Raw genomic sequence first — 27,184 nt, forward strand, 5'->3', positions numbered from 1 at the left:
GAAGTCCTAAGTAAAGATGGAGATACTCAATAACTGCTAATTTTTACTCAATTCCTATGAACTGAAGGTTTTACTGTATGAATTTATCCTATCACCTATATTTTGATAGCCAAAGAACAAAATAAAATGCAAATATAGACACACATCTTTTGTTTCCTCTTGCTAAGCTGTGATTTTCAAAAGATTAATATAATTTCCTATGCTTTCTGGAGATATTTATAAGCAGTGAATGAATTCTTTACCAGGTCAGAGTTAATGTCTCCCATTTTATGCAGCAGTGAAAAACTAGACAAAGTACCAAATAACCTCACTTTTTTCAAGGATTTGAGAAATGTCTTCTGATGCAGAGGCCCAAATAACTTTAATTCTGTAAGTTGGCTTCATAAAACAGTTGTAAGGGTCAGACAAAGGAGCTTTGGTTGTAACTCTGTATTCCATTTTGTACGAGGTTTGTGGAATCTTATTTTTCTTTCCTTAAAGATTTATACAGGTCATAACAGAATTATAAGATGAAAACATCCACCATGCAATGCCTTTGTAGTTCGCTGCAAGGGAAGTGTCACTTACTGGATGCTCCCAAGCCTATGGAACAGTACTCAGATATCACAAAGAAGACCTCATTTTTATTTGAAGGTTGAGCAGTGGGGTTACAGCAATTCTTGCTTTACCCTTTTGAAGTAGTTTACAGCAGACATTAGGCACTGGCACAATTTTGAAGCTTTTAATCTGTTTTTGCTTACTGCTGCATTGGACAAACCGGTAGATTTTAAGTGGAGCATTCTGAACTAGTTTTTCTGGCTCTGAATCTGTAATTCTGTTTACAATGCCAAAGAACATTTCAGAAAATTTGAAATTATATGAGTTGCTTTCCTCGTTGGTCTGACATTTTTAGACAAGGCAATTGAGACCTCCAACTTTAACAACACTTCTCTTGAATTACTTGGCAATATACATTGAAAATGGTATGTATTTTTACATGTAAGGGATTTTATGGACTGTCCGGTGTGTGTCTCCTTCCAGAAGGGTAATTTCTGTTCACTTTTCAGTCTGAAAATATCAGCTGAATCGAGGAGTTATCTGACCTCTGCTTGTCATTAGAATCATAGCATAATTAAGGCTGGAAGGGACCTCTAGAGGTTGTCTAGGCCATCAACCTGCTCAAGCAGGTCTAGTTAGATCAGGTGGGTCAGGGCAGTGTCCAGCTGAGTCTCAAATGCCTCCAAGGACAGGGAGTCCACAACCTCTCTGGGTGACCTCTTCCAATAGTTCATTATCCACAGAGGAAAAAAGTTTTTCCCAATATACATAACCAGAATTTCCCATGTTCCAAGTTGGGTCCTTTGCCTTTCATCCAATCACTGTGCTCCTCTGAGAAGTGTCTGGCTCTGTCTTCTCCGTACACTCAGATCAGGTAGTTGCAGACAGCAATAAGGTCTCCCCTGAAGTCTTCTCTTCCTAAGGCTGAAAAAACCCCCCAGTTCTCAGCCTCTCCTCTTACATCATGTGTGTCAGTTTCCTTACCAGCTTGGTGGACCGCTGCTGAACTCATATGACAATATCTTACTTGTAACGGGGAGCCCAACACGGAGCACAGGACTTGAGATGCAGTCTGACAAGCACCAAATAGAGGGGAAGGATTACATCCCTCAAGCTGCTGGCTATGCTCTCGCTGATTCAGCAGAGGATGTAGTTTGCCTTTTTTGCTGCAAGTTTGATCACTATTAAGATGAAAAACACTGTGGGTTGAACTAAAGGCTTTCACTTCTACAGAAATGTTTTTAAATGCTTAGCCTCTCTGCAACTTCACATTTTCAGGTTTGGATTTTGATATTCTGTAACTAGGACCCTAGTAGACAAAAGTCTCTTTCACCTGCTGAAGGTCGGGTGTTTGACAGCACCGGTTTCTTCCTTAATTAAATAAGAGAAGGTTTGTGGTCAAACATTTGTAAAAGACAGCCTGTGTTAATGGATATATTATGACCCTGCCAGTCCAAATAACCAGAATAAAAAAAAGCGCACAACAAGAGCTGATCAGCAAGTTAACGCTGTCAACTATTGCAGCATAATAGGCATGTGCTGTGTGGCTATATTTCAAATGCAGGAAGGGGCTGTGTTCAGGCTTCTAATGCTTCCAGATTAAAAAAAAAAACCAACAACAACAACAACAAAAAAACTGATACTGATCTGTATGGGAGATTTAACAAGCAAGTAGTTTAAAGGAAAGGTAAGTGCTTAAAGTTATCAAAATGATACCATAACTAAAATGTTAATAACTGATACAGGCAAATGTAGTCACGAAGGAAAGGCAGTAAGATTTGTTAGATGAAACAACAAAACAAGTAGCAAAGCTCATCATACGTTTAAGAGTTGATAATAACAAAATAATATGCAACTGTTAGGCTCACAATGTAATAGATATTAACTGTTCCTAAGTTCTCTGTTTTTACTTAAAGAAGAGTTCCTTACTGAGCACTCTCAAAGGTAAGTAATTTTCCACTCCTTTCGAGCAATGCAAACACATAAGTAGTGGTATTCCATTCTGCGGTCTCTGTACACCTCTCAGGTTGTAATACCCTCCAGCAGTTAAAATCTGGGGCTACATGTAGATTTACGAGACCTGCCTGGACGCAGAGGTCCTCTGTAGTAAGTAAATTGGGTTGGGGTTGAGCTCTCACTCAGACTGTCATCTGTGGACATGAGAGAGAAGGTCCTATCACCCTGTTTGAACTTAAAACAACATCCAAGGTCATGGTAATGACCTGTGCGTACAAGCAGAAGAATATTTAGAAAGTAATAATATTCCATGTATAATTATTTTGAGAACAAAGTGATAACAAAAGAAGGATAAATAAGAACTCTAAATCAGAAGTTATCAACTATAAAATCTGGTTCTGCAACATTAAAATAAGAATGAACAATTGTTACTAGTTTGTTTATTACAATAACCTGTAGAAATCTGTCAAAAATCTACAATGCATAATGTTAACAAGTTTGGAAAAACTTGAATTTTTTAGAATTGTTTGATTGCTGCATAAAAATTATGTGTAAACTTAATTATATTTGGAATGCCTTATTTGACTATGCCTGTGCCGCCTTCTGTTGAGTATTTGCATGCAAATTGTATTAGCATCTATGGAGTGGTGCTAGCTCAATTTTTTCAGACGTTCGTACCTCTAGTTAAAAACAATGATTTTTTTTAAAAAAATTAGGGGAAGAGTGATAGAATCTCTGGAAGCATCTGGTTAGAATAGACTAAAACTACCTTACCTTGTAATTATCTTACATTTTGTTCATTCATTTCAGATGGCAAGGTGGAGTTTTGTTCAGGAAGTTCCCAGCTCTTATGTGTCATGCTTTATTTTTGCATTTTCAAGTTGAAAAAATGTTTCCAGTCCAACCTTTTTGAAGAATTTTTAATTTTCAAAACCAGAGAATTAAACCCAGATTTTTCCATCTTGAAAATGCAGGTGCAATGCTACTAATAAGGGTTACTCAGGACTAGTTGTTGCTGTCCTAGGTGGTCTTGTGGTTCATCCACCCTACTTGCGTGTTTCAGTGTTGTCCTCTGTGCAGCTCAGGATGTATCAGGTTTCATGCTTCTGTTTCAGAATTAAATCAAGTTTTCCGTCTGTGTTTTCCTGTTTATTGCACAAAGCATAGCAACAATTTATGTTATATTATTCTGTTGAGGCACACTGAGTGCTGTGTATTTTTTGAGACAGTCAGTCCAGTAGTGTGGTGTTATACGATCGCTAGAAATTCAGCAGAAGAATCTGAGGAGCAGTGTTAGATCCAAGTAGTCCAAAACTTTCCCACTGTTCTCAGGGGAAAAAAAGCTAGATTTATTTTTAGATTTGCACTGACAGATTTGGTTTTTTCAGATATAATAATGCAGAGGTGATCTTATGACATAGGGTAATATATTCTTAGTGTTCTTCATTTGGATAGTGTTTATTTTGTATTTTGGTTTCATTGTTTGTAATTGTAGGCAAAAATACTAGTTTTAAAAAGGGCTCTGTCAGTCACACTTAACATTTTCAACCACTTTACGGTATTTTTTTCCCGGAAAAATAAATCTGTTCACCCTGCTTTCAAAAAAATTATGGTATCTTGGATCAAGTGCAGGATAGGAGTTCATTACCATAATAAGAATACCATTATATTACACAGGCAGTATATTACAATGACAGCATGTTATACTCTTAGCGTGGACCTAAATGTACTAGCAGTATGTCAATAGGGCAATTCATCCTTCCTCTTTGAACTGATGAAGACGTGATGGCAAATGCACAATTTTGCTGGGGGTCCATCTGTACTAGCCTCTCCGGCTAGGGCTCACACCTCCTCCCCTGCCAGGTTGACAGAACTGCACCAAGAGACAGTTGTTATTCTGACTTTGTAAGGTATTTTCTCTTAAGATGATTTCTTAAAAGTCTAAGGTGTCAGTCTATATTCTCACTAATGAATGATCACGCTATTTTTATCCAAATTTTGGTTGTTTTACATGCAAACCTGAGACTGTTCTTCAGGCTGTTTGTACAGTTATGAGATCTCTTTTTTTCTCGATTTGAATATGTATCTCTTTGAGTGTAAAGAAAAAAGGTTAGTCACACCCATAAGTATTACTCAAAGTCTAATTTATTGATAATACACAATAATCCCCCAGTGCAAACAGATGGATTTTTTCCTCCCTTTAACAGCAGAGATTGAATTCCTCAATGTTTGTTGAGATTCTCCAGGACTCATTTTTTCCGGTTCTTTCTGCTCCATATTAAAGCATCTTTTGATTACTTCCTAACAATTTAGGATGATATTATAATGCTTCCAATTAGTCATATTTAAATTCCTTTATTCTCAACCTCTCTCAGATCATTAGTTAAGAACTGGTTCTCAGCTAGTTTTTCTGTGTGAATTTATCCCTTTTTTAGAACTGAAAAAAATGGTTGATCCTATTTTTTTTTTAATTTGTTACCTCTAGCATAACACAACTTTCCAGGCAGCAACTACAAATGCATGTTTCTCCTTTTGTACTGACATTTTTAATACATTTTAACAAAGCTTTTCACTGGTAAATTGTTCGTTCCTTTTGCAGAGGTCGCCAAGTAGTTTAAAACAGTTGTATGACAAGGCAAGTTGTGTAACATATACATGTTACTGTGTGTAAACTAAAATCAGCATGTCTATATATATTACGCTTCCTGTCTGTGTTATACTCCTCAAAAAAATTAGATTAAATCTGAGGCTTTCCAGCAGGCTTGCTGCTGTCACATTGCACATTGCATCTGTCGGAAGGCATCTCTCAGTAGTTTCACAAGTTCCCAGTAACTAATGTTACTTCTTCAGTTCTTCTTAATCTCATCTTTTCACTGGTATTTTTTGTGACACAGAATCACAGAATGGCAGGGGTTGGAAGGGACCTTGGGAGATCATCTAGTCCAACCCCCCTGCTAAAGCAAGTTCACCTAGAGCAGGTTGCACAGGACAACATCCAAGCAGGCTTTGAATAGCTCCAGAGAAGGAGACTCCACAACCCCCCTGGGCAGCCTGTTCCAGGGCTCTGTCACCCTCCAAGTAAAGAAGTTCTTCCACATTCCATCCGGCACAGTTCTGTTTCTTTTTTTAAGCAGTTTTTGGGGTGCACACTGCACTGAATGATGCTACTGTTTGGTAACAGGGATAGCTAAAGCATTTTTCATTCATAGGAGTAACACCATGAGACCAGGTGAAGAAAAAACAACCAGGACCTGCACTGTAAGAGCAGCAAGTGGAGAACATCAGAGAATTTTATGTCATGCACTTCTATTTTATATATTTTAATACATCTTAGATACAATTTGTTACTATCTGCTTTATTAAATCAGTGCAGTTAAATCAGTATAAAATGGACTAATGTATTGTAGCATGGGGTAATCTGCTGTGATTACTTCCAATGCCTTGCATGAGCCTCACATTTTTGTATTAATGAACAGAATAGCTACAAACTGAGCCCTGGCTACTTAGTTCACTATCCACAATCAGGAGAAAAGGCTGCTGCTCTGGCAGAGTGGAACGGCTGTTGCACGGTCTGGAGACTGCTCCATGGATAAGCTCTGCCGAGCCAGGATGCCCAAAAGTCACACATTGGTAACTCTGGTACTTGCTGCTGGAATCTAGGAGCACTGGAGAGTGTAATGCAAATTCCCTTGACCTCATGGGCAGCGGCACCCATGGGAAGGGATAGGAGGCAATGGCAAATGCGGTGGTGGAAAAGGGTAGTAAAGAGAGGGGGCTTTTCGTGCTGTTCTTTCTCCCCAGGCACCTATTCTCTGCCTTCTCCAGAAGAAGAGTGAGTTAGGAGCTGTTGCGCTATTGCATCAACAGCACAGAGCAATCCATGCACTGCTTCTTGAGTACCAATGTTAACGTCTCTGGTATCAACTGGTGCTCAGTATCAACTAACATTTCTGGCATGAGAAAAGCCCCAATGACCACATGGCAAAAGCAGTAAGGCAGCAAGGAAAAAAGTTAGAATGTTCTTCCTTACACATCGAACAAAGCTGGGAAAAAGCCAGGTTTTTGCAAGACTGCTCTACCTGTTCTTTGGGGTGATTGGAAGACCTGTGTCATGGCAAAGGAGGATCACGTGTCTCGGGACTCAGAGGGCTAGAAAATCATTGCAGTCATTTTGGCATGAGCATTCTTGCCGTCCCCCTTAGAAAGTACACCGTAGGAAACTGGTATTGGGTTTTTCTTATCACTTTTCTTGCATGCTTCATTTTTTTCAGACAATGCAGTAAGGAACCCTTTCTTAGATAGTACATAGCCTTTCTTTAGGAATGTTTTGTATCACTGAGCTTATACCATGAAAAATGTGAGAAATTAATTTTTAAATACACACATAGGATTTTCTAATAGATTTGGGTGGTCTTTATCTGCTTGATTCTTATCAGCTTCTCAGCAAAAATGTCACAGCCTTACTTCCCATAATTAGATTGCTCTTTGTACGATGTCTTTTTGTTTTTACTAAGGTTTGAAAAGCTGCATTGCTCCTTGCTGTTTAAATTTAAAAAACATCATATCTAATCAGAAGAACAGAACAGTGTTAAAATATAGAAAAGTGTGTAGCTGATCACTAAAATCCCTCTTCCAGTCATTGCTGTAGCACTCACTAACATTTCACCAGCTTCAGTACTTGAAGTGATTAGGCCTGATTTTTTTTTTTATTTACACAGGAACTGGCTTCGCCTATTCGGAAAGGCATTGTCAAAACAACTAAAGGGATTTAGGTGCCCAGATCCTACTGGTTGGTTTTGTTTAGTTTGGGCTTTGAAGGTAACTGAGACAAGCAGTCATAATAAGAGAAACATAGCAGCATTTGTCTTAAAATTGGGCACAGTGAATAGGGGTTTAGATGAATGTGCCCATTCTGTACAGTGTTCAGGGAAAGGGACTCACAAATGTTGTCGATGTTTCTATAGAATATGATTCTTTTTTACTCTGTTATGTTCCTCACCACTTCCTAGGATCCCCCTAGAGATAATTAGATATCATGCTGAAAATCCTTCACACAAACTGAATTTTGAAGAAAAGAAACAGCTGGATGAGGATGTCTCTGTTGCTGAGGCTGAACAGTTCAGCCTGTGCCCTTGAACAAGGCCCCCAGTCTCAGAGGACTTTCTACTGAACCATATGAATAGTTGCAGCATATTTTGGAAAATTCCCTAACTATAAGTTGAATGAATCATCCACATCAGCTTTATATCTGCTGTTAGCTCAATTAATAGCCATATATTAAGAAACATGTTAAGAATCACGAAAGTTGTGTCTTCTACAGAGCTGTCTCATTATGCAGTACAGATACTAAATTGGTTTCTGAGCTATAATTCTGAACAATTCTTTCCAATTTTGTTCATTAGGACTGAACTGCTTTCACACGAAAAGGACATGACTTACACACTAGAAGACTACATATAATAGCACGCTATATGCTGTATTCAGTACAGAAGCTGTTTTATCATCTGAATGTAGAAATAGCTTTTCATGGTGTACAGTGGAGCTATCATGGCATGGTAACCAAGAAATAAATTTATCTTGGTATATTAACATTCATCTTTTCCTTGGGTACAATACAAATCAAAGAGGGTTAACCGAATATAATACTTATATACAGAATCTTCTAATAAATAACCGGGCATTTAAAATGAAAGTAGAAACTCCAAGCTTGTCCTTACCTATATTATTGAGCTTCCATAGTTTTGAATAGAAATATTCAGTGTGCTCACATATGTCCGAGTTTTCTTTATGCTTATTACCCGCTGTTTACTTAAGTTGTAATTACCTGCTGACCAAAAAGAATTCAATTATGCCTGGGTGTGTGTCCTTTCATATGTTGAGGGGAAAATTGTGTTCAGTAATTCTTCTCATGTTGCCTTACCCAACATGAGAGGAAGAAAAACGTCACATGAATGTTTTATAGTCCAGTCCAACCAACTCTGAACTCTGATCTAAGCCTTGATCAGTGGATGCTGTGGGTTAAAGACCTGTTGCCAGTAGCGAAGAACAGACCGGTCTAGGCAGAGTTTGCTGCAGCCACGTTTTGTTTCTCAGCCCCTCAGACAGCAGCGTGTGCTGTGCTGATCGACCGCGGCCTCTAGCAGGGGTCCAAGGGCTCAGCCTCGTATCCTTTAGATCTGTAGCAGACAAATCAATTGTTCGGCAGTCAGTTCCCTTAGCAGTAAAATAAATCTATGTGGTATATAAAGAATAAAATACTTAGCAATACTTTGGCTAGTTTTATCATTATCCCAAATAGTGGCAGTTAGACGCCTGTTTCATGCAGCTTCAAGTCAGGTGGGGAAGCTGTCTAGCGCTAAATTCTATCCTGTAGTAAATTACACTTGCAGTTCTTTATGAGAGCAGAAAGGAAAGATAGTTTTCAAATTTATTTGGTATCTGTTAGGAGACACAGCGTCAGGGATGACAGTGTCACCAGCAGTATCTTGATAAATTGCATGCTCGCGTAGATCAACAAAATGCTGTGGGATCTGCAGCTATAAGAACATGTACCCGTTTTATGTCCCTTGTTTTTTTCAAAGTATACCTTAAAGATATGGTGAGTTATTCTTATGTATACATGTGCTGGGTTGATAAAAAAGTAGCTATTCTCAGACAGTTTGATTTAACCCATTCTTGGATATCAGAAAGTACATCTCTCCTCCATTCTGAATTTCGGGAGTTGGCGCTTTACCTAGCACTCTTTGCGTTCACTTTCCAGATCATGTGAATGGTCACTGTACGAGTCCAACATCCCAGAGCTGCAGTTCAGGAAAACGACTTTCCAGCGCAGATGTCTCAAAAGCAAACCGCCGAGGGCCTGGGAGGCCCCCCTTCAGAAAAGCGCAGTCTGCAGCCTGCATGGAGATTTCTCTCCCAGTCACCACAGAAGGTGGGTGGCAATTAATATTTTGCTAAGTATTCGTGAATTTCTCACTGGGTGCGAAAGCAAATAAGTTTAGCATGATCCTTGTCCTAGTCATTGCCCTGAACTGCTGTCTTCATCTGACTGTTTAGAATTAGAACCACCCCCGTGTGCTAGTGTTGTTACTAACAAGCCTGCTCCTGAGCTCTGTGCTGCCTAGGGATGTGGTACGCTGAACCTCGCCGAACTCTTACAGCCGTCCCCCTCGCCTGTATGGATCGGGTGCTTTGTTCCGGAAAAGCGATTGCTCATAGCAGCTTATGTACAGCTATTGTGACAGCTAGTAGTACTAACATTTTAAACTCTCGTTGTCTCTACTTATCAAGTCTGAAAATGAGTAAGATATTTTTAGAATGTGAGATCAGGCTTTGCACATATATATTTATTTATTGGTACTGAAGACTTTATAAAATTCCACAATCCCTGGCCACCATTTACAGTAAAATTATAACCCATAATCTAATCAATTTTCTCTATTTAAAATAAGTTTCTTGCTTTAATGCTTGAAAAAAGTCTTCAGATCTTGATCTACCTGAGTGCAGAGTCTTGATGAAACTGAAACAAAGTGGACCACTCATGGCAATGCATTGTGCTTAAAACTTAGAATAAGCCCATTTTAATTCAGCAGTGCCATCTATTTCACTGCAGATCGTTTAAGCAGAAGCATTCAGCTCGTGTTCTTCTTCAATCTCGATAGTGTTCCCACTCTGCTGGTGGTGTTCTTGACCCTTGTCTCCCAGGCTTCCAGCTCCCCCGCCTTCCTGCAATAGAGCAATGCATTCTTTGTGCAGAAAAGCTTCAGAAAAAGCAGAGCAATAAAATAAATTGTAGTGTTGGATGTATTCGGTTTTAGTAATAGGTAACAATTTAATAATATTTAAACAACAGAAAGGATAGCGTTTAATATTTTAATAATAAAATAATTAATTTAAAAAATTAACTCTTTTAAAAATCCAGGGTTTAATTTTAATCAAGTTGCAGAATAATTTGCTAAGCGCCTAAGAGATAATAATCTCCTGTGGCTATTGTCCAGGCTGTAGCATGGCCCAAACACCCCATGATGCTCTAAGCATTAGGCAGTTGACAACACCATAACCCTAGCCCTCTGTCTTGCAAGAAGCATTTGTATCCTAACCTGCCCATCTGCAAAGGTGTCTGCAGCACAGAAGGTCTTTACAGCTGGAACCAGTGCTCTCTAATTTTGCTGATTGTTGATGGAGACAGAGCAAGGGAAATTATATCACTTGGAGTGTCTAATTTTGTGGGTTTTAATGCAAATTAATGCAAATACCTCTGTTACTAATGGAAAATTGCTAGAAACTTCGATATTTTTTTTTTCTTTATGGTAACATAAAATAGCAAATTCTCTTTCAGCCTTTCCTCTGACTACTGTGGGGATCATGCAACTGAAAAATAGTGTCTACTTGTGTGAGACCCTGTAAGAAAACATCCTAATTTGGCACAGAGGGTTCCAAAATTATATTTTTGACTGAAATGGAGCTGGTATCCTGAAGTCTGTTGCAGTGTCCTCTAGCAGCTCCTTCCGTTTGATTTAAGAACTGCATTTACCTACTTTTATCCATGTGACGCAGAGCAAAGCATGGTAGGAGGCTCTCTGCAAAATGGCTGCACTCACTGAAGACTCTTCCAGCTGTGTCACTAGGTCTCTGGTAGAAATCACCTCCCATCTCCAGAGGTTATCACACCAGAACAGATGCTGGTGGAAGAGGGATCCTTTGAGTTGTCCCTTTCTGCTTAAGTACAGAAACATTTAGCTTAAACAGCTTTCTATATTGGGTTACATTATCCAACTCCCTTTGTACTAAAGCAAATGAGAAGTGCCCACGTGATCTGTTTTTCTGACTTCACTGGCCAAGTATTAACCTTCTGCGGAGGAACAGGGTCAAAAACTTGGGGGTAGTGACTTTTCAACTGATGCTGCTGTTTCTTTAGTGACCATCCAACTGTCTCTCCTCTAGGAGAGTATCATGGACTCTTCAAAGATTTAAGTCATAGGCTGAACAGCAAAAATGTTAAATCGCAGGCTTCCTATAACATATGACAAAATGTAATCTTCAGCCATCAGTTATAAGAAGTAATCCTGTTTAAATAATAAACCTACTATAAATTTCAGTTTTAACTTGCATTGATTAATGGCTCCTTTGTGAATATTGTGCTAAAGCAGATTTACAGAGCTCTGAGGTGTTTATAAATTCCTGTGCGTAAGGGCAGTTTTCATTTGCATAATCAGCATTTTTTCCTCCACATTAGTTATTGATGATGATCATAACATAACCCTTTCATCTACTTCTATGCGCCACACAAATATGGTAAGTACCATTGTCATATAATAGCTCGTGGTGGAAAATGTATCACCGCCAAAGTAGTTTCTATTGCTGTGTGTTTTTCTTCATCTTATGTAGTACCAAACTCTTCTGGAATTCTTGTATGCAAATACTGCTGCAATAATATCAGCACTACATGTACATAACCAGGCCGTGGTACTACCTAATTCCTTTACACTTCTTGTTTTCTTTTCCCCTCCCACCCTCCCAGAGTAAGTAGGGGCACTGGCATATAGAACCTACAACCCACTAAGGTCCCGCTGATCCTTGAGTACAAAACATTTAGTAATACAGTGATACTTTTTGATGGCATGATGATGCTTTCTGCTTCTCTGTATCATGAAAGATTCAGTTTCTGTTGTTCATGACTAATTATAATACCTATCAAGTTTAATATTAAAGTATATCTCTTCCTAGAGATAGTCATTTAAATTCCTTTCGTGGATGTGGAATAAATTAAAGTGACATAAAAAATGCGTATTTAAAAGTATCAGTGGTGTCACTTAAATGGTATTACAGCTCTTAGTAAGGTCAGTGAAGTGACTTCTGCAAGAAAGAGTCTGTAGAGTAATTTATATCAACGTACAATATGATGAAACATGGTTTGGGTTTGTCCTTGGGTGTGTGGGTTTGTGTACAAGTCACCTTTCACCAGGTCTATAGACTAAAATAATTTTCTGATTATTTATATTCTCTCATTAAAACAAAGCCATCTGTCCAACTCATCTCAACGATTTTTTAGATGCCTGTGGTATCGGTCTTTTGACTTGTAGCTGATCTGTCCGGAATGACTGACATTCAGCAGTTCTTCATGCATCTTGAATTTGTAGACATACTGCTTTGGCAAGCGGTTTGATTTATTTTCAAAGGTTTTTATACTGAATAATGTGGTAGAAGGTGGTATGATTCTTGAAAGATTCTTAGACTGGGGGTAAGGAAGAGGGTGAGGGAGAAGAAAGATGAGAAGTTAAAAGGTTTGAGAAAGAATATACTGAGAATAAGCATTCTCTCCAAATTGTGGAACTGGCTTTGATCAAAACCTTCTGGTTGGGCTGTTCCAAAATAAAATGAAAAAAATCCTTTCTGTGGTAAAAATTTATTGGCTACCTAGGAGTATATGCTGCAATAAACAATAGATGTATTCAAAAGAAATAATTTTTTTATATATATATTCTCATGTGGTGAATCAAGATACATATTTTATGTCCTCGCTGGAGAGGTAGTATTTCAGGTTAGTATTTGGCAGGATTTTATTATTCTGCCTGAGTAGAATTTTGATTAGAGATTGCTATCTCAGTAGTGTTAAGCACTTTTAATACATTTAAAAAAAAAAAATTCCATTGTGTGTGGGTAGGTGGTTCTTACCTTTTCTTAAGCCTGTCTCTGAGGCACTGATAACACTTGGAGATTTTTTAATAATGCTTCCAGTTCCTGCTCTTTTCAACCTTTTCTAATTGATTTGATTAAAAAGATAATACATTTCGGTGCCTAATCATAAGGTATCTATTAGAATAATAAAACAGTCTTTCCCTCTCATACTGGATTTCAAAATCTACTTATTTAAATCTGATCTTTTGATACAATAGGAACTGTATTTCCAGCATTTTCATCAAGTGCAACTTTCATACAATAAATTCTTCTGACTTCATTCCTGTTAGCTGATTGTCAAGATTTTGCTGACTCTTACCTCTTTATATGTGCAGAAGCATTCTTGATATAGAAAAGAATTTTTGAAGAACATCTTTGCAATGATGAATCATAGGAAGCAAATGAAGGGAGGGGGCTGTGTCTTGTTTTCTGCTGGTCAAAATATTGCAAAGTGTTCTATTTCATAAAGTGCTGATATTTGTTCTGCACTCATAGAAGAATAATTCAAAAGCTAAGTACCTAGCAGTCTGTGCTTGCATGGTTACTGTTGCTGCTTAAACCTATGTCTTTCCCAGAATCCTCATCTAACATGGAAAAACTTGAAAAGCTCTAAAGCTTTTAAACTCAAGTAGATTTTTATTCCAAGCTAAAGATTACAGCTATTTCAGTTTCAAGGCCTGGTATTTTGTCCCCCCAAAACACTAGTATCTAGATCAAATAGCTTGTTATGGTTATATTTTTTGTCAGTAATTAGCCAGACATTTAATACAGCACTTCTCAAATACCATTTATGGTATTTAAAATGTTACACATTGTCCTGCAGTATCTTCTGTTTTCATAAATGCGGTATTCTTACAGCTATACTAATAAATTCTGTAGTTACTCAATATTCTATATCTAATTTTAGCAAGAAATTAGAATTCTACAAGTTCTTAATAGCATATTATTGATTCTAAACAATCTTGTTTTCACATACTTTTGAGTAAGCTGTTTCTTCCTTGCAACAATATAAGAGTTTACTTGCATTATAAACAAACCCACAAATACAGGAAATTCCATTGTTGAACTTCTAAATTCTAAACTTCTAGTCCTTTTTGACCAGACATTTTTGAGATTTTAGGACTTAATGATTACATTTTTTGATAAGGCCTTCTTGCACAGGGTATAAACTACTTTTTTTATTAAAGTTGACATTGTGCTTTTAAATATCAACAGCAAGAAAAAATATAGATGAATGCAAATTATCCTTACTCAAGAAAATCTGAACCAGTCCATCTCGGTCTAAGAGCTAATACTGCATGGTTGTTAATCCTGTTAAAGCCCCCTTTCCATCTAGAACAGGAGAGATCCCAGCCTGATCAAGAATTTCAGTGTAGATGAATAGGCCCAAAACATCTGATCTTTTTCTGCACAGCAAAAACAAAATCTGTATTTCAATCTATTTTTTAATTGTAATTTTAAGTTAAAGAAAACACTGAATTAAAGAAAACAGTGACATTAGAGAATAAAAATAAAATTGTTGTGGGAGGGAACTCAGTGTGGTTATACTTGTGTAGCTGGTGGGTATACGGATGTGTGCACAGACACATATGCTGGCCCACAGTCCTCTTCGGTTTAATAAATTATGACTAACTCTGAGAAGTCTTTCAGATTTGGTACTTCTTGGTTATTGCTTTTTTCAAACATTTTGCTTTTTTAAGCCACGTTGCCTTCTCCAAAAGGTTCTCTCTGCCATGACTTGCTAGTTGCCATCAAGAGCGTGTGTTGGCAGGCTCTGCCAGTTTTTTCCTCCTTGCCTGCATTCACACAGAAATTGGAACATTCTGTATATGTATGCCCATATGTGGTTATATCATACATCTTAGGAAGAAAGTAAAGGCACAGTGGAGTTTTTCCTTTGAAATGCTGTGTTTGGAAATCGTATTTTCTCCCACCAGCAGTGATAGAAAACTTTATTATTTTTATTTCCCATTACGTAGTTTTTAACTGGTCCAGTTTAATGACCCTTGACCAGAAAGGCCATTTAGATGTTAGTGCTACAAATTTGCTTCCGAACAAGGAATCCTAACAAGGATTTGTTGTGCATTATAATTTTCTGAAAACGCTAAGAGCAGAATCTTTGCATTTGCTTTAGCTTTTCTTTAAAATAATTCAGTTTCAGCATTTACCTCAGCTTTTGGATTAACTCTTTTGATTATACGTAGTTAAAATTCAATATAGAGCACTTGAATTGAAATGTCACTGTGAGCTGGCAAAGCGAACCACTCAAGAATATTTGGTCGTTATCTTTAATAACCTTATAAAAAATTCTATGGCAAGTACAACACAGTTTCCATTTTAATAGATCCAGTATACTTTTATGCTTGATGTTTTTCTTGTGCACATGCATCTAGAATGACTAAAACTGTTTGGGGGATAAGTTGTTTTCTCTCTTGTGTGATTGTGTCCCATTTGTTTTGGAAATGGGTAGGTTTTGGTATATACTATAAACTTTACAATTCTTTTATTATTCAAAAGTATTTGTGAGGATCACCATATGAAGCTTTGTAGACAGCCTGGCAAAGGCTTTCAGATTTTTTTCCAGCTGGATTTTGGTTTAGGTTTTGGGGTTCTAGGGTGCCAAGTTTTTTGAGGCTTTTGGGTTGGCTTTTAGATTCAGCAAATTTTACAGTAATTTTCTCTTTGGCTTTTAGATTCAGTAAATTTGGTCTATTGTTTCAATAACAAGGTTTCCAAAGTCTTGGGATTGATCTGTACCTTAGTCACTATTAGCCTGTAAATATGTGTGTGAAGCCATAGAGAAGGGCTGATGTTTGCTCTCGTAGGTCCAGTATGCCGTAGTCACGGTCTTGGAAATACGATACAGAGTGGTTATTGAAAAAGTCCACAACCTGAGGAACCAGGCACAGCTGATGTCGCGCTGGGTATTGCAGTGTTTCCTATGTAACTTCTATACAATTTATATCAGTTTTTCTCTTGCCAGTTATGGCTATACTGTCATGCTGTCCGCAGCAGTGCTGTATGCATAGCACGTAGGATTTTTTTGGGCTGGATGAGTGAATGTGACCATTAGGTCTCCTTCCCATGTGGCAAGGCTGGGGGGGGGGAGAAGAGGGAGATTTCTGTTTTTATCGTTGGCTCCTTTTTTCTTGGGTCTTTTGGGTCTGAAGCCCACATGTGGATGTGAACTAAGTGATGATGGCCTCTAAGACAACCACTGCAGTGAAAAAGAGAAACAACCCGGTTGCTTGATCTAGAAAAATATTGAAGAAAAAGCACCATACGATTCAAATGCATGGCAGGGTACTGCAGAGAGGAAGGGAATAATCTGTTGTCCATGTCCGCTGAGAAAAGGACAGGATGTAATGGACATAAATTACTAAGGCAGAGGCACAACTTCAGGGAGACAGTAGGGGATTCATTTTGATCACAAGGGTAGTTAACCGCAGAAATGGTTATTGCATCTCTGGCAGGTTTTCAGAACAGCTCATACTCTCTGCCGCACTCCCTTTACCATGGCTCTCCATATTGCAGAGTGGATGATTTCTCATAAACTTCCTTGCCCAAGCAGCCAGCCAAGCTGACACTTTACCTGATCCACTGGCCGTGTTACAGCACTCATGAGACCACACTTCACGAGGCCCCTAAGTGCTGTGGCTTTTCACAGCTAAGCTTTCATAGCAGATGGAAAAGCCCTTGGCTTGAATTTTTTTATTTATTTATTTCTCAGTGAGGGGATTATGGTGTTGGTTCTGCTTATAAACCATTTTGATTTTGTTAGCATTTTAAGTTACTTTACGTCATTGTAACTAGTAACAGCAAGAATAGTATAATAAGAAATAATTGAGACACATTATGGTAAGCCACAGTCTGCACTAACTGCTCAGTTTTTCACCACATTTCTTGTCTGTGCAGAAAAGCAGATAAGAATGTTGCATAGAGGACCTGTTCTGTATCTAGAAACTGTTCCTTACCGCAGAAAGCTTTATTCAAATAAAAAAAAGTTATTAGGAAGCTGAAATTATTTTTCCTGTATTGAGCAAAATCACAGCACTTCTGGTTTAATGGGCACTGGAAACTCAGAGATTTGTGAACAGCAAATTCTGTATGGCTGTAAGAAAACGTTTGGCACCAAAAAAGCAAGTGTTCCAAGCAAGGATATGCCAGTATCTTCTGTAAGGTTTTCATATCTGTTTCAAACAGTTTGAACACTGAACTGATCCATAGTTATTCAGGGGGGAATATAGTCATTTCCAGGAGTGACTTGTCCATAGTGCTAAGTTCTTTTTCATTTATGGTGGAGATGAGAGTGTGTGTGCTTGTTTTTTACTGTAGATAAAATAAACCAAAACTCTTTTCCTGCTTCCTCTTAGAAAGGAGACGTAGAGAGATTTTAAAGGTGAGCCAGGGGCAAAGCCCAGTCTGCCTGTGATACAGACACATCAAAAATAATGGCAACTGGTCCTGAGACTAAAGGGGACAACTCAGCCCACATACCTCAACCCATCCCTTTAGGACGCAGTCTGAGAGAGAGTGCTTCTGAGAGTGGATGTCCTAACCAAACAGATAGGGCATGCCACTTGCCCAGAAAGTCTGGTGGAGGACATGCATAAAAAGTAGGTTGTTATGGCAAAAGGAAGACCAGTTTCTAGACCCTAGCAGTGATGTTCAAGCTCCCCGGAACATGTTCATATTTTATACGAGGTGCAGAGTAAATAAAAAATAGGACCAGAAGGGCCAGAAACCTTAGGCTCAGCCTCTCAACTGAGCATAGCCATCAGGGGCTCAGCTTCCAGGGGAAACATGTTCCTCATTATACTTTGTGGCCACAGACGCAGAAGGCATGGGTGGATGGAGTCGGTCCTCTTAGACTGACTTGTGCCTACGGCTTATGGCCTCCACTTTCTGCTGAGTGCTACAATCGCCAGATTGCAAAAAGCCGGTGGAGCTGTTGTCATTTAGACTGAATTGTAATCTTTATCGGATCTAACCACTGGTTCCCTCAGAGGTTTAAGTGGGTGCCTGCTTAAATCTGGTCACAACGATGCCCTGTGTCCCTGGAAAAAGGAGTGGGGGGAGGTTGTCTGAAGACTGAGGTGCCTTGTGAAAGAGCATGTCTAATGGCCAGGAAAGGCCTGGGAAGGAATGGGGAAGAGCCTTGCATTGGATGCATGTGAGCTGCTTGTGCCTAAATTCCAACTCTGTTGGGCTAGATAGAGGTCATGTTTGGTTTTTCCTTGGAGTGCCTTTTCTGTCAGGTTCTAGTAGGATGTTAGGATTCACTTACAGGAATCTGGAAATTGTCCTTGTTTTTAAAACAACCAGCTAAATGAAAATTTTGTTCTTCCTGCATTCACTGAATGTCTAGTCAGTTTTAATGTAAATGATGATTTGATTCTGAATTAAGCTAATCTCACACTGTACTGTAGGCATGTTGAATTTGGAGGGTGTGTTTTGCACTGCATGCTCAACCAGCATTTTTCTGCTCGCTAGCCATCGCTTCAGATCAACATAATTTTTTTTTCTACATCTGAAAAAATTTTTGAAATGTTTTTGGAAGCGGAACACACTTCTGTGGCAGAATGGAATAGGTGGTGGGCTGTTGTGTATAGGGAGCTAGGGAATATTCTGAGATGGCTCAAGTTATGTGATCATAGCTGTTCCAAGGCGTTTTCTTAAAGCAAAGCTTTTCTAACTACACTTCAATTACACAAGCAGACACTCTGTCAGAGGGGAGAAAAAGTGTCCTTTCAAATGCTTTCACTTGCTTCATTATAACATTGACTTTGGTTTTGACTTTGTTATTGAGTGAACCCAAGGTTTTTCTTCTACAATGCCTTTTGTCTCCTTCTTATTCTTGGGTGCTTCCACATATGAAAGTGATACAGCATACCATTCTGTCCTAAACCATCAATGTTACGAAAGACGCTTCAGCAGAATGGATATTTGAGGCTGGGATTTAAGTTCTAGAGAGTTGTGATGTCTTTGATTAATAAACATATGTCCAAATTTACAACCTGTGTCCAAATTGAGCTCTTAGCGATCTGAATTTGAAGACAGTTTGCTTGTGTAAGCAAAGGGAAGCGATTCATACAATTGATTATGGCAGTTTGATAGATTACTTACTGCAAAGATGTCTTGCATTTTAATCTTTCTATAAAAATGCTTATTTCTACTTCATTTTTAATATGAAGCGTAGTTCTTCCCTAACAGTTCCCTTCTGTTTTTAAAAAGGTGCTGAACTACAACCTAAGCCTGAACTTTTCCATAGTCTGGAAATATCCAAGTCTGGCGACCTGAATCCATTTTCTCTTTCAGGCCTTTATTTGCCATCATTTACATCAGTCTTGTACCAGTATAATTCTACGAAGCCGTTCAGGTTACACGGCTATAACTGCAGCAGCTTGAGGACAATGCATTTCAGAACTTTTGCTGGGGAGGGCCAAGCGTCCCACAGGTGTGAGCTCCCTGTAAGCGCAGACGTACCCACCCGGCTTCAAATGCTCTTCAGGCAGTATATTCACAGGCTTTTCAACATAGTTTTAGGGCAACTTATTTGAGGTGACCCAGCAGGAAATCATTCACAGTAAAATTTCGGATTGTTACCGCGTTGTTTGTGCTTAAGACGGCTTCTGCTGCTTTCTAGTGAATTGCTTTACGTGGAATGCAGCTTTAGAGTGGTGCTGTTAAAATGTGTTTGAAGGTGTTTTTAGCCAAGTAAACGTGCAGTGTTCTTAAATGTGTGGAAACCCTGCAGCGTTACTTCCTGCCCCTTTCTCCTCTGTGTTGCTGAAGCATTGCCATCAGTAATATGGTTCGGTCTCTGTGTCTCTGTGATGTTACTGTGTGCAAATTCATGTCTGAAGTATAATTCCTTTACTGTGTACTTACACTGGCATTCAGAGCTTTGCATGCTTTCCTGACCATCTAATTTTAAAAGTGACAGATTTCTCTTAAAATTTTAAGATTATGATCCTTAAACTGGCAAATGTTTTAATAGTTTCATTAGCTTCTGTTAGGTCTGATACTTGGGACTAAAACTTTTAGAAATCTCCAAGTGAGGAGAATGTAAATCATTTAACTTTGTTTCCAGAATATAGTAATTTCCATAGCAAAAGAGGTCGATTTTTATATGTTTTATAAGCAAACCAATTACTCTCTGTGTTAAAACCAGGAAGGGACCTATAAATAGCATCCAAGACACTGACAGTCAGTTGCAAAACTCTCCAGTAACGAATGTAAACATTTGCAGTGAAAATGTTGATCTTTGTCACCGGTAGTTTTCTTTCATTCCTCATAACAAGTGATACTTTTACTTTAATGATTCCTAAGTTTAGGAAGAAAATGACTTTTTGCCTCCGTGTTAGTGCTAAATCCATTAGAGTAATCACAATGACAGTTTCTTGGAAGAGATACGAGGATGTGTTCCCCTTACAAAGCCTTTGCTGCAGCTGAGAATAGAGAAGTCAGAGCGTACCCCTGAAGATGCACAAGTCAGTGACATAAATATTTTCATTAGTATCCTCCCTCCTTTTTTTTTTTTTTTAATTCCATGGGAAACTAAGGAAATTCCAGTTTTGTTTCCACGGAACAAAAGGAAGTTAAAAAAAAATAAAAATCTCTGCAAGTGCTCGCCTTTAGGTGACAGTTGAAATACATGGAATCATTTACTCAAATTATCTTTTTAAATTCTCAGAAACCCCCCCAAACCCTAAATTAAATCTTTCCTAGACACCGGTGCACTGCAGCAGGACAGCTCTGTCGTGCAAGAAAAAGAGCTAGGGTGGTAACTGCTCAGGGCTGCTTTCGTATAAATGTCATGATGACGGTTGGCTCAATTGTTCTTGTCCTTTTGCAATGCATGCGATTTTGTGGCAGTAGGTTACATTTCCAGACGGGCAATGCTTCAGCAATTACATGGAATCAGTACATTCTCACACGACGAGCGTCACTGTACTGCTCACACATGGATGAACAAAGGTAAGACTCGGAAACACTGGCTTCGTTTTTATCCTAGCATGTGAGTTGAAGTGTCCTGTGTGTTTCTGTCGGTGAGGTGGGTAGCAAGTTAGAGGCTTTGCGGTTGCTTTTAAGTCAGAAGCCTTCTATTTGTATGCTGCTGCTTATAGCTGGAATTTAATAACCAGTCCAGTGTCACGGAGGAAGTTGGTTCCTGAGCGTCCATCTGCATCTCACTAACCCAAACCATGCACAGGACAGGGCTAGATGAAAACATTTTGAAGAAAGCAGGACTGCTTTTAGGAGAGCAGTGGTATTTACGTTGTGTGGCTTTAATCCATGGAATGCAGCTTTCTGAAATGCACTGGCTGCAGATAATAATACTTTTGCTCAGAGCTGCTCACCGTCGAACAGCATCTCCCAAATGATAGTCGCTTGTTAGCTCTCAGGGGACACTGGACCCCTCTGATGGTGCTCTCAGCTCCTCTGCTGCTAGCTGCAGGAACAGCCTGCAGATGTATTTGGAAAAAAAAAGAAGAGCCAAGAAATCCAGGTCTGCAAGAGGAAGAGGAGGAAAAGGACATGGTTGCCTCCAAGAGACGGCTGAGTGAGGGGCAGAGGGATCCTGGGAATTGGATATGTGCCTCTCACAGAAAAGGCAATGCTGGACTCCCTCAAAGCAGGAGGCAGTTTAGAGGCAGGAGCACATTTATGAGAAAGTGTCGTACAGCAGGATGTCCCGCAGGGCAGGAGGGGGGTTCACAGATGAACATCCTGTCCCCTTCCTGAAGCAGGGAGTCTAAATAAACTTTGTCTGACCTAGGTTACAGGGAGTTCCTGGAAGCAGTCCTGGTTCGGACTTGTGCAGAGGGATGTGGTAGCTGACATTCTTGCTACACCCGTCACGCGGTGTGAGAAAAGGAAAATACAAGAGAAAACCCAGAATATGGTGGTTGGGTTAAGGATTGCTACAGGTTGGCAGTGTTCATACAGGAGCACTTTTAGAAGATGGGACATCGTTTTAAAACATAGCAATCATGTGAGGAAAGGATATGGCAAGTTTTTTAAATTTCCCAAAGAAAATGCTCTAGGATATAATGGAGTAGTTTCTAAATAGAGAATTGGGGGTATAATCTCTTTGAGAAAGGAGTCCCGGGGAATAGGCCTAAACTAAATTTTATCCCAAAGTCTAGGAAGAGGAAAGATTTCTACCTTGCTTTAGAGCTAGCCAATAAAGTCACATAGTGATTGCAGCCTATCATAGGTTTTGGTTTGCTGTTCAGATACGTTTAATGACATCAAATTTTGACATGTGTCATGCTGGTCTTCAGAATTTCAGTTTGAGCAGTGTATTTAATAGAAAATGGCACAGTATGTTCCCCAAAGTGTCCCAAAGATTATATCTGTTAGTGTCAGTTCTGTGAAGATGTATTAGTTAACTGTACTGCACAGGAGCAAGGAACATTTCTTGTTAATTTAGGGAGGGAGAAAGCTTGATGACACATGCAAATGGCACATCATATATTTTAAGTTCCGTGTATGTCGCCTACACTAACTGCATTTGTCCTTTCAACATCTTTCTCAGATTGAGCACCACCATATTTGAATTTTATGTGACTGTGATATTAATACACCTGTTAAAGAGAAAGTGAATTACATAATAACATTTTTTAAAAATCAGGTACCCTCTGCGGAAAGAAAAAAAAATAAATATATATATATGTATATATATGTGGAGCCCTGTAGATCTCCACCTCGAAATGGCTGTCTTCCCCTTCTTTACCCAGCAGCTGTCCCTGTGCTTAGGAAGGAGCTGGGCCAACCAGCCCACTGCAGAAGTACGAAGTGCTTGGGGTTATGGAAGACACTGGTTCTCAAGGCCTTAGAAGCTGTGTTTGCACGTGAATGAACAACCCCAGTTTTATGGAGATAGATTTAGCAGTACTGAGCCAGACCTAGAGAGCTACAGCAGTGCCTACATGAAGAAGGTGAAGAGGAGAAGGCTGGGCTTGGAAGTCAAGTAGACGTTACGTTTCTATTCCATGAGAGTGGGGCTCAAGTGCCAGGGACGGCTGACCTGTGAAGCTCCCGTTTGACAAGTGACGGATGCCCTGGAAGAATAGAAGCCGGGCCAAGGGCGAAAGAGCAGCAGGAGAGTCTGCCCCCATCCCTGCGTGCCAGCGTTTAAGGTAGCATATGTAGTCACGCTTGCCATGGTTCCAGCAGTGCTTTGCCGTGGTTCTCTCCGCTCTTGCCCAGGCAGTTGCTGTGAAGAGGGTAATTTCAGCAGCTTACCCTGAGTCACCTGGGTAGGGGAACGCAATGCTGCAATCCACTGTCTGAGGAAGAGATTCACCAGTAAAACTGCTGCTTTGGGTGGAGAGCGGGAACCATACCTACAATATGAGGCTTAGCCCAGTTTTAAGTGGGAGTACGTGAGAAAGCCCTTTTCCAATTTTATTCTTCAAACATGGAAGAAAGCATTCCTCTTTTTAGACGTTTCTACTGGCTCTAAAGAGACAGCTCTCTCTTCCGAGCTGTAAGAAGAGTAATTTCATACCAGCCACAGATCTACTTCATAGGTTCAGAAGTGAGCCTTTTATTTCGGGTCCAATAGCTTTCAACTTTTTCTCCATCTCCAGAACCTCCTGGTCCTCTAGTTGTTACTGCTGCAGAAGAGCTTGTGAGGTTTCCAATCATCTAGCCCTATCTTTGACACCGGGCTGGTAGGCAGGAACACTGGCACAAATAATTTTGCAAAGACTGTGCTAGCAGCCAACCCTGCTCTCTTCTTCCTTCTGGCTCCTTTACTCTTCAGTAACTTTTTAGCTTCCAGTGTGTTGCCACCGACAGTTCCTGCTTAATGCCAGGGGCTCCCTTGCACGGCTGCTTCCTGCCTGGCACTGGGCGAAGCAAAGCAGCGATCCTTAGCCCTGCAGCAGTCGGACCCTGTTCGTTCTTATTTCTCTCTGAAAAGCTCAGAGAGCATCTCGGTACCTGCGCATTTGGAGTGAGGACGATACAGCTCTGTCTCCAGCTGCCACTCACTGGAGGAAGGATGAGCTCGCCGTGCAGTCGTTGCCAAGGGCGCAGAGCAGGTTTCTCCCTTTGCTCCCTGGGAAGCCCGGGGTTGATTTCTACCCTGAGATGTTTTGGATGCTGGGATCAATTTAGCAATGGGTGTCTTTCCCCCAGAGAGCGGTTATTAATAGCTTGACAATAAACGATGGCTGTGAACGCAGCGCTAGGATGTCCTGGCGATGGAAAACAAGAGCGGAGCAAAGGACACGTGCTCTGAAGCTGGTAATGGCGTCTCCCTTCATGTCCTGCAGCAACAAGATACATGGATTAATTTTAAATGCATTGGTAACATATGGGTCTAAAATTATTTCGTGCTATTTAGAACAAGTCCTTTGAGCTGGGGCTGTTGTAAATTCTAATTAGTCTATGCTAATCTCCATAATAAGCAGCTATTTCTAATGCAGATCTAACTGATGAGGTTTGACAGCAGTTTCCACACTTATTTATACACTGGCAGCAAGCTGGTATCGTGTCAGTATCAGAATGTTTGCTCAGGTTACAAAAACTGTATTTTCTGTACTCTACAGGGAGTTTGTATTTGCTGCAGGCTTGAGCCCGGTCTCGGATTGCCAATTTACGCCTGTTTGCTTGTATTTATTTATGCAGAAAATAGGGAAAACTCCTTCAGCCGTTCCCGAAGCTCCAGCGTGTCCAGTATCGACAGGGACTCGAAGGAGGCAATCACGGCTTTGTACTTCATGGAGTCCTTTGCCCGAAAGAATGACTCCGCTGTCTCTCCCTGTCTCTGGGTTGGAACAGGCCTCGGTATGGTCTTAATCCTCTCCCTTAATCTGCCTGCTAGTGACGATTTACGGCAGTCAGAGCCAGTCATGGTGTCACCAAGTGGTAAGAGTGCAACTCTTTTCCTGTTTATTATCTGTCTTGGTACAACAGGGGGAATAACTGCATGATTTTGTGCGGCCTTTGGGGCAGAAATTTCTCAATACGTGTATCAAGCAGTGGTCACTCGCTGTGTAGAGGGCACATGAGTAAAGAAAGATGCTCGTGAGGGACCCGCAGCTTCGTGAACTGAGTCACTTTGGTTGTGTTGCTCCTGAGGATGACCTCGTGGCGTGGGCAACGTTACATGTTTCCTGTGAGGAAAGGGAAAGTAGCAGAGTTCCTTCATATCATGAAATTACAGTCCCGTGTGCAGCTCTGATGCAATCCTATCTGGGATGCTGTGAACAGTTTGGCTGCCTTTTACTGTCAGAAAGCTGCAGAGAAGCAGAAGGTGGTTCAGGAAAGGAAACAGAAATGTTGGCAGGTTGGTGTACCAGGAGAGATCCTTGGCTGGGTGAGTGGCAGATGGTGTAGCAGAGAAAACGGGGGGGCTGAGAGAGGTCAGGTCTGAGGAGAGGCGGTATGCGCTTAGGATGTTTAAAGTAAAATAATGACAAAAAATCAGAGGGTGCACAGGAACAGAGGTTTCCCACCCCCGATTTGTTTAGAAAAACAATGCTGCAAGGTCACCAAAGTAAGGAGGCTGATTTTACTGCTGGGCAATAGATACCCTACCGGTATAATGTAGAGATAAACAGCAGCCTATATTTATGGTTCTTCTAATAGCATGTACGATATAGATTATTTGGTATAGGCTGCCTGAGACCTTTTCAGCACTGGCAGCCTGTTTGTTCGCTTTCTTGTGTGGTCAGGAGGAACTGAGCAAGGATGGCTTGTCGCCTTAGCTAGATTAACCTGTTTGCTCTGTTTGCAAAAGCTGAATGTCAGCCGAATGTGCGCGCGTTCGCAGTACTGACCACCAGTTTAACTGCGGTGCCGGTGCCAGTGAGAGGAAATTATATTTTGCAGGCACCGTTCTGACACTGAAGGGAGCCGTGCTGACCTTCGCATGCTTGGACTGCATGGGGACGTTGACACATCCACCGTATGAAGTATGGAGAGACCCACACAGTGCTGATGACGGTGAAAAAACAAGAAAAAGGAAACTTGTCATGCATTCCCCTTCCTCCTCCCAGGATATGGGTGATCATCAATTTGCAGTCATTTGTTCAGAAAAACAAGCCAAAGTCTTCTCATTGCCTTCCCAAACATGTCTTTATGTCCACAACATCACCGAAACGTCCTTTTTATTGCGAGCAGATGTGGTCACCCTCTGTAACAGCGTCTGTCTGGCGTGCTTTTGTGCCAATGGGCACATCATGACACTGAGGTACTTATCTAACTAATCTCGTGGCAAAACTAAGCAAAGAGGTGGCACAGTGCCGTCACGTCCCACTTGGGTTTGCTCCAGGGTGGCTGATGCTCTGCCTTAACTCCCTGGTGGGCGCATTTAATGCCCTGCCTTGCCCGCTGCCATTCCCTTGGGTCTGTCTCCACGTGGGGCACAGCAAAGCAAACACCTTTATTCCATCATAATCCCCCACCCGTGACAATTGATGGCTCTTGATTTTTGACTGGCATAAAAGAGAACCCTGATATTTTGCTCGGTTATGGTATGTCAGGTATAGAGGAGTAAAGAAAAAGTCAGGCATAGAAAAGGTACTGTTTATCCAGTGTGAAGTAGCAAGTCCCGCTCCCTCGTTTCGGAAGATTTTCAGCTCGGAGCACCCAGTTCCCCTTCCTCATCAGCTCCACCATTGAGCTGACTGTGCAGTAGCCCTGCAGTCGCGCCCTCGCCTTGCCACACCCCCTTTCCCCAGCCAGGCCATTTAAATTTTACAAAGTGCTGTCCAAAATGGTGAACCAGGAGAAGCTGGAGGACAGCAAAGGCCATGCTGGAGCCTTTGTCCGTAGGGTGCAAGCAGGGCCCTGCCATGCCATTTCTGGCAGCTGCCCGTGCGATACCCGGGGGCGGGCCTTGCCCTGCGAACAGCCCAGCCATGCGGCACGAGCCATCCTGTGTCCCATGCACATCCCAAATCCGGGCAGCAGCAGAAGCCCAAGGGTTATCGTGGCAAGGCCGCTGAAACTTCTCCAGGTGGGGAAACCTGAGGGGATGACAGGAAGGCAG

The 27,184-nt window shown here is 40.5% G+C and overlaps 1 protein-coding gene across 2 annotated transcripts in view; it reads left to right on the forward strand.

The window, feature by feature from the left end:
• STXBP5L (syntaxin binding protein 5 like) overlaps positions 1-27,184 on the forward strand; it is a 195,533-nt gene that overhangs the window by 163,680 nt on the left and 4,669 nt on the right. For both annotated transcript variants that reach the window (XM_009639096.2, XM_035894553.1), the window contains 3 exons: positions 9,254-9,424; positions 24,817-25,056; positions 26,023-26,383. In XM_009639096.2, coding sequence (XP_009637391.1) covers positions 9,254-9,424; positions 24,817-25,056; positions 26,023-26,383 — 772 coding nt within the window. The remainder of the gene's footprint in view (positions 1-9,253; positions 9,425-24,816; positions 25,057-26,022; positions 26,384-27,184) is intronic.

The sequence above is a fragment of the Egretta garzetta genome, unplaced genomic scaffold (assembly GCF_000687185.1).
Source record: "Egretta garzetta isolate BGI_Z169 unplaced genomic scaffold, ASM68718v1 scaffold85, whole genome shotgun sequence".
NCBI lineage: Eukaryota > Metazoa > Chordata > Aves > Pelecaniformes > Ardeidae > Egretta > Egretta garzetta.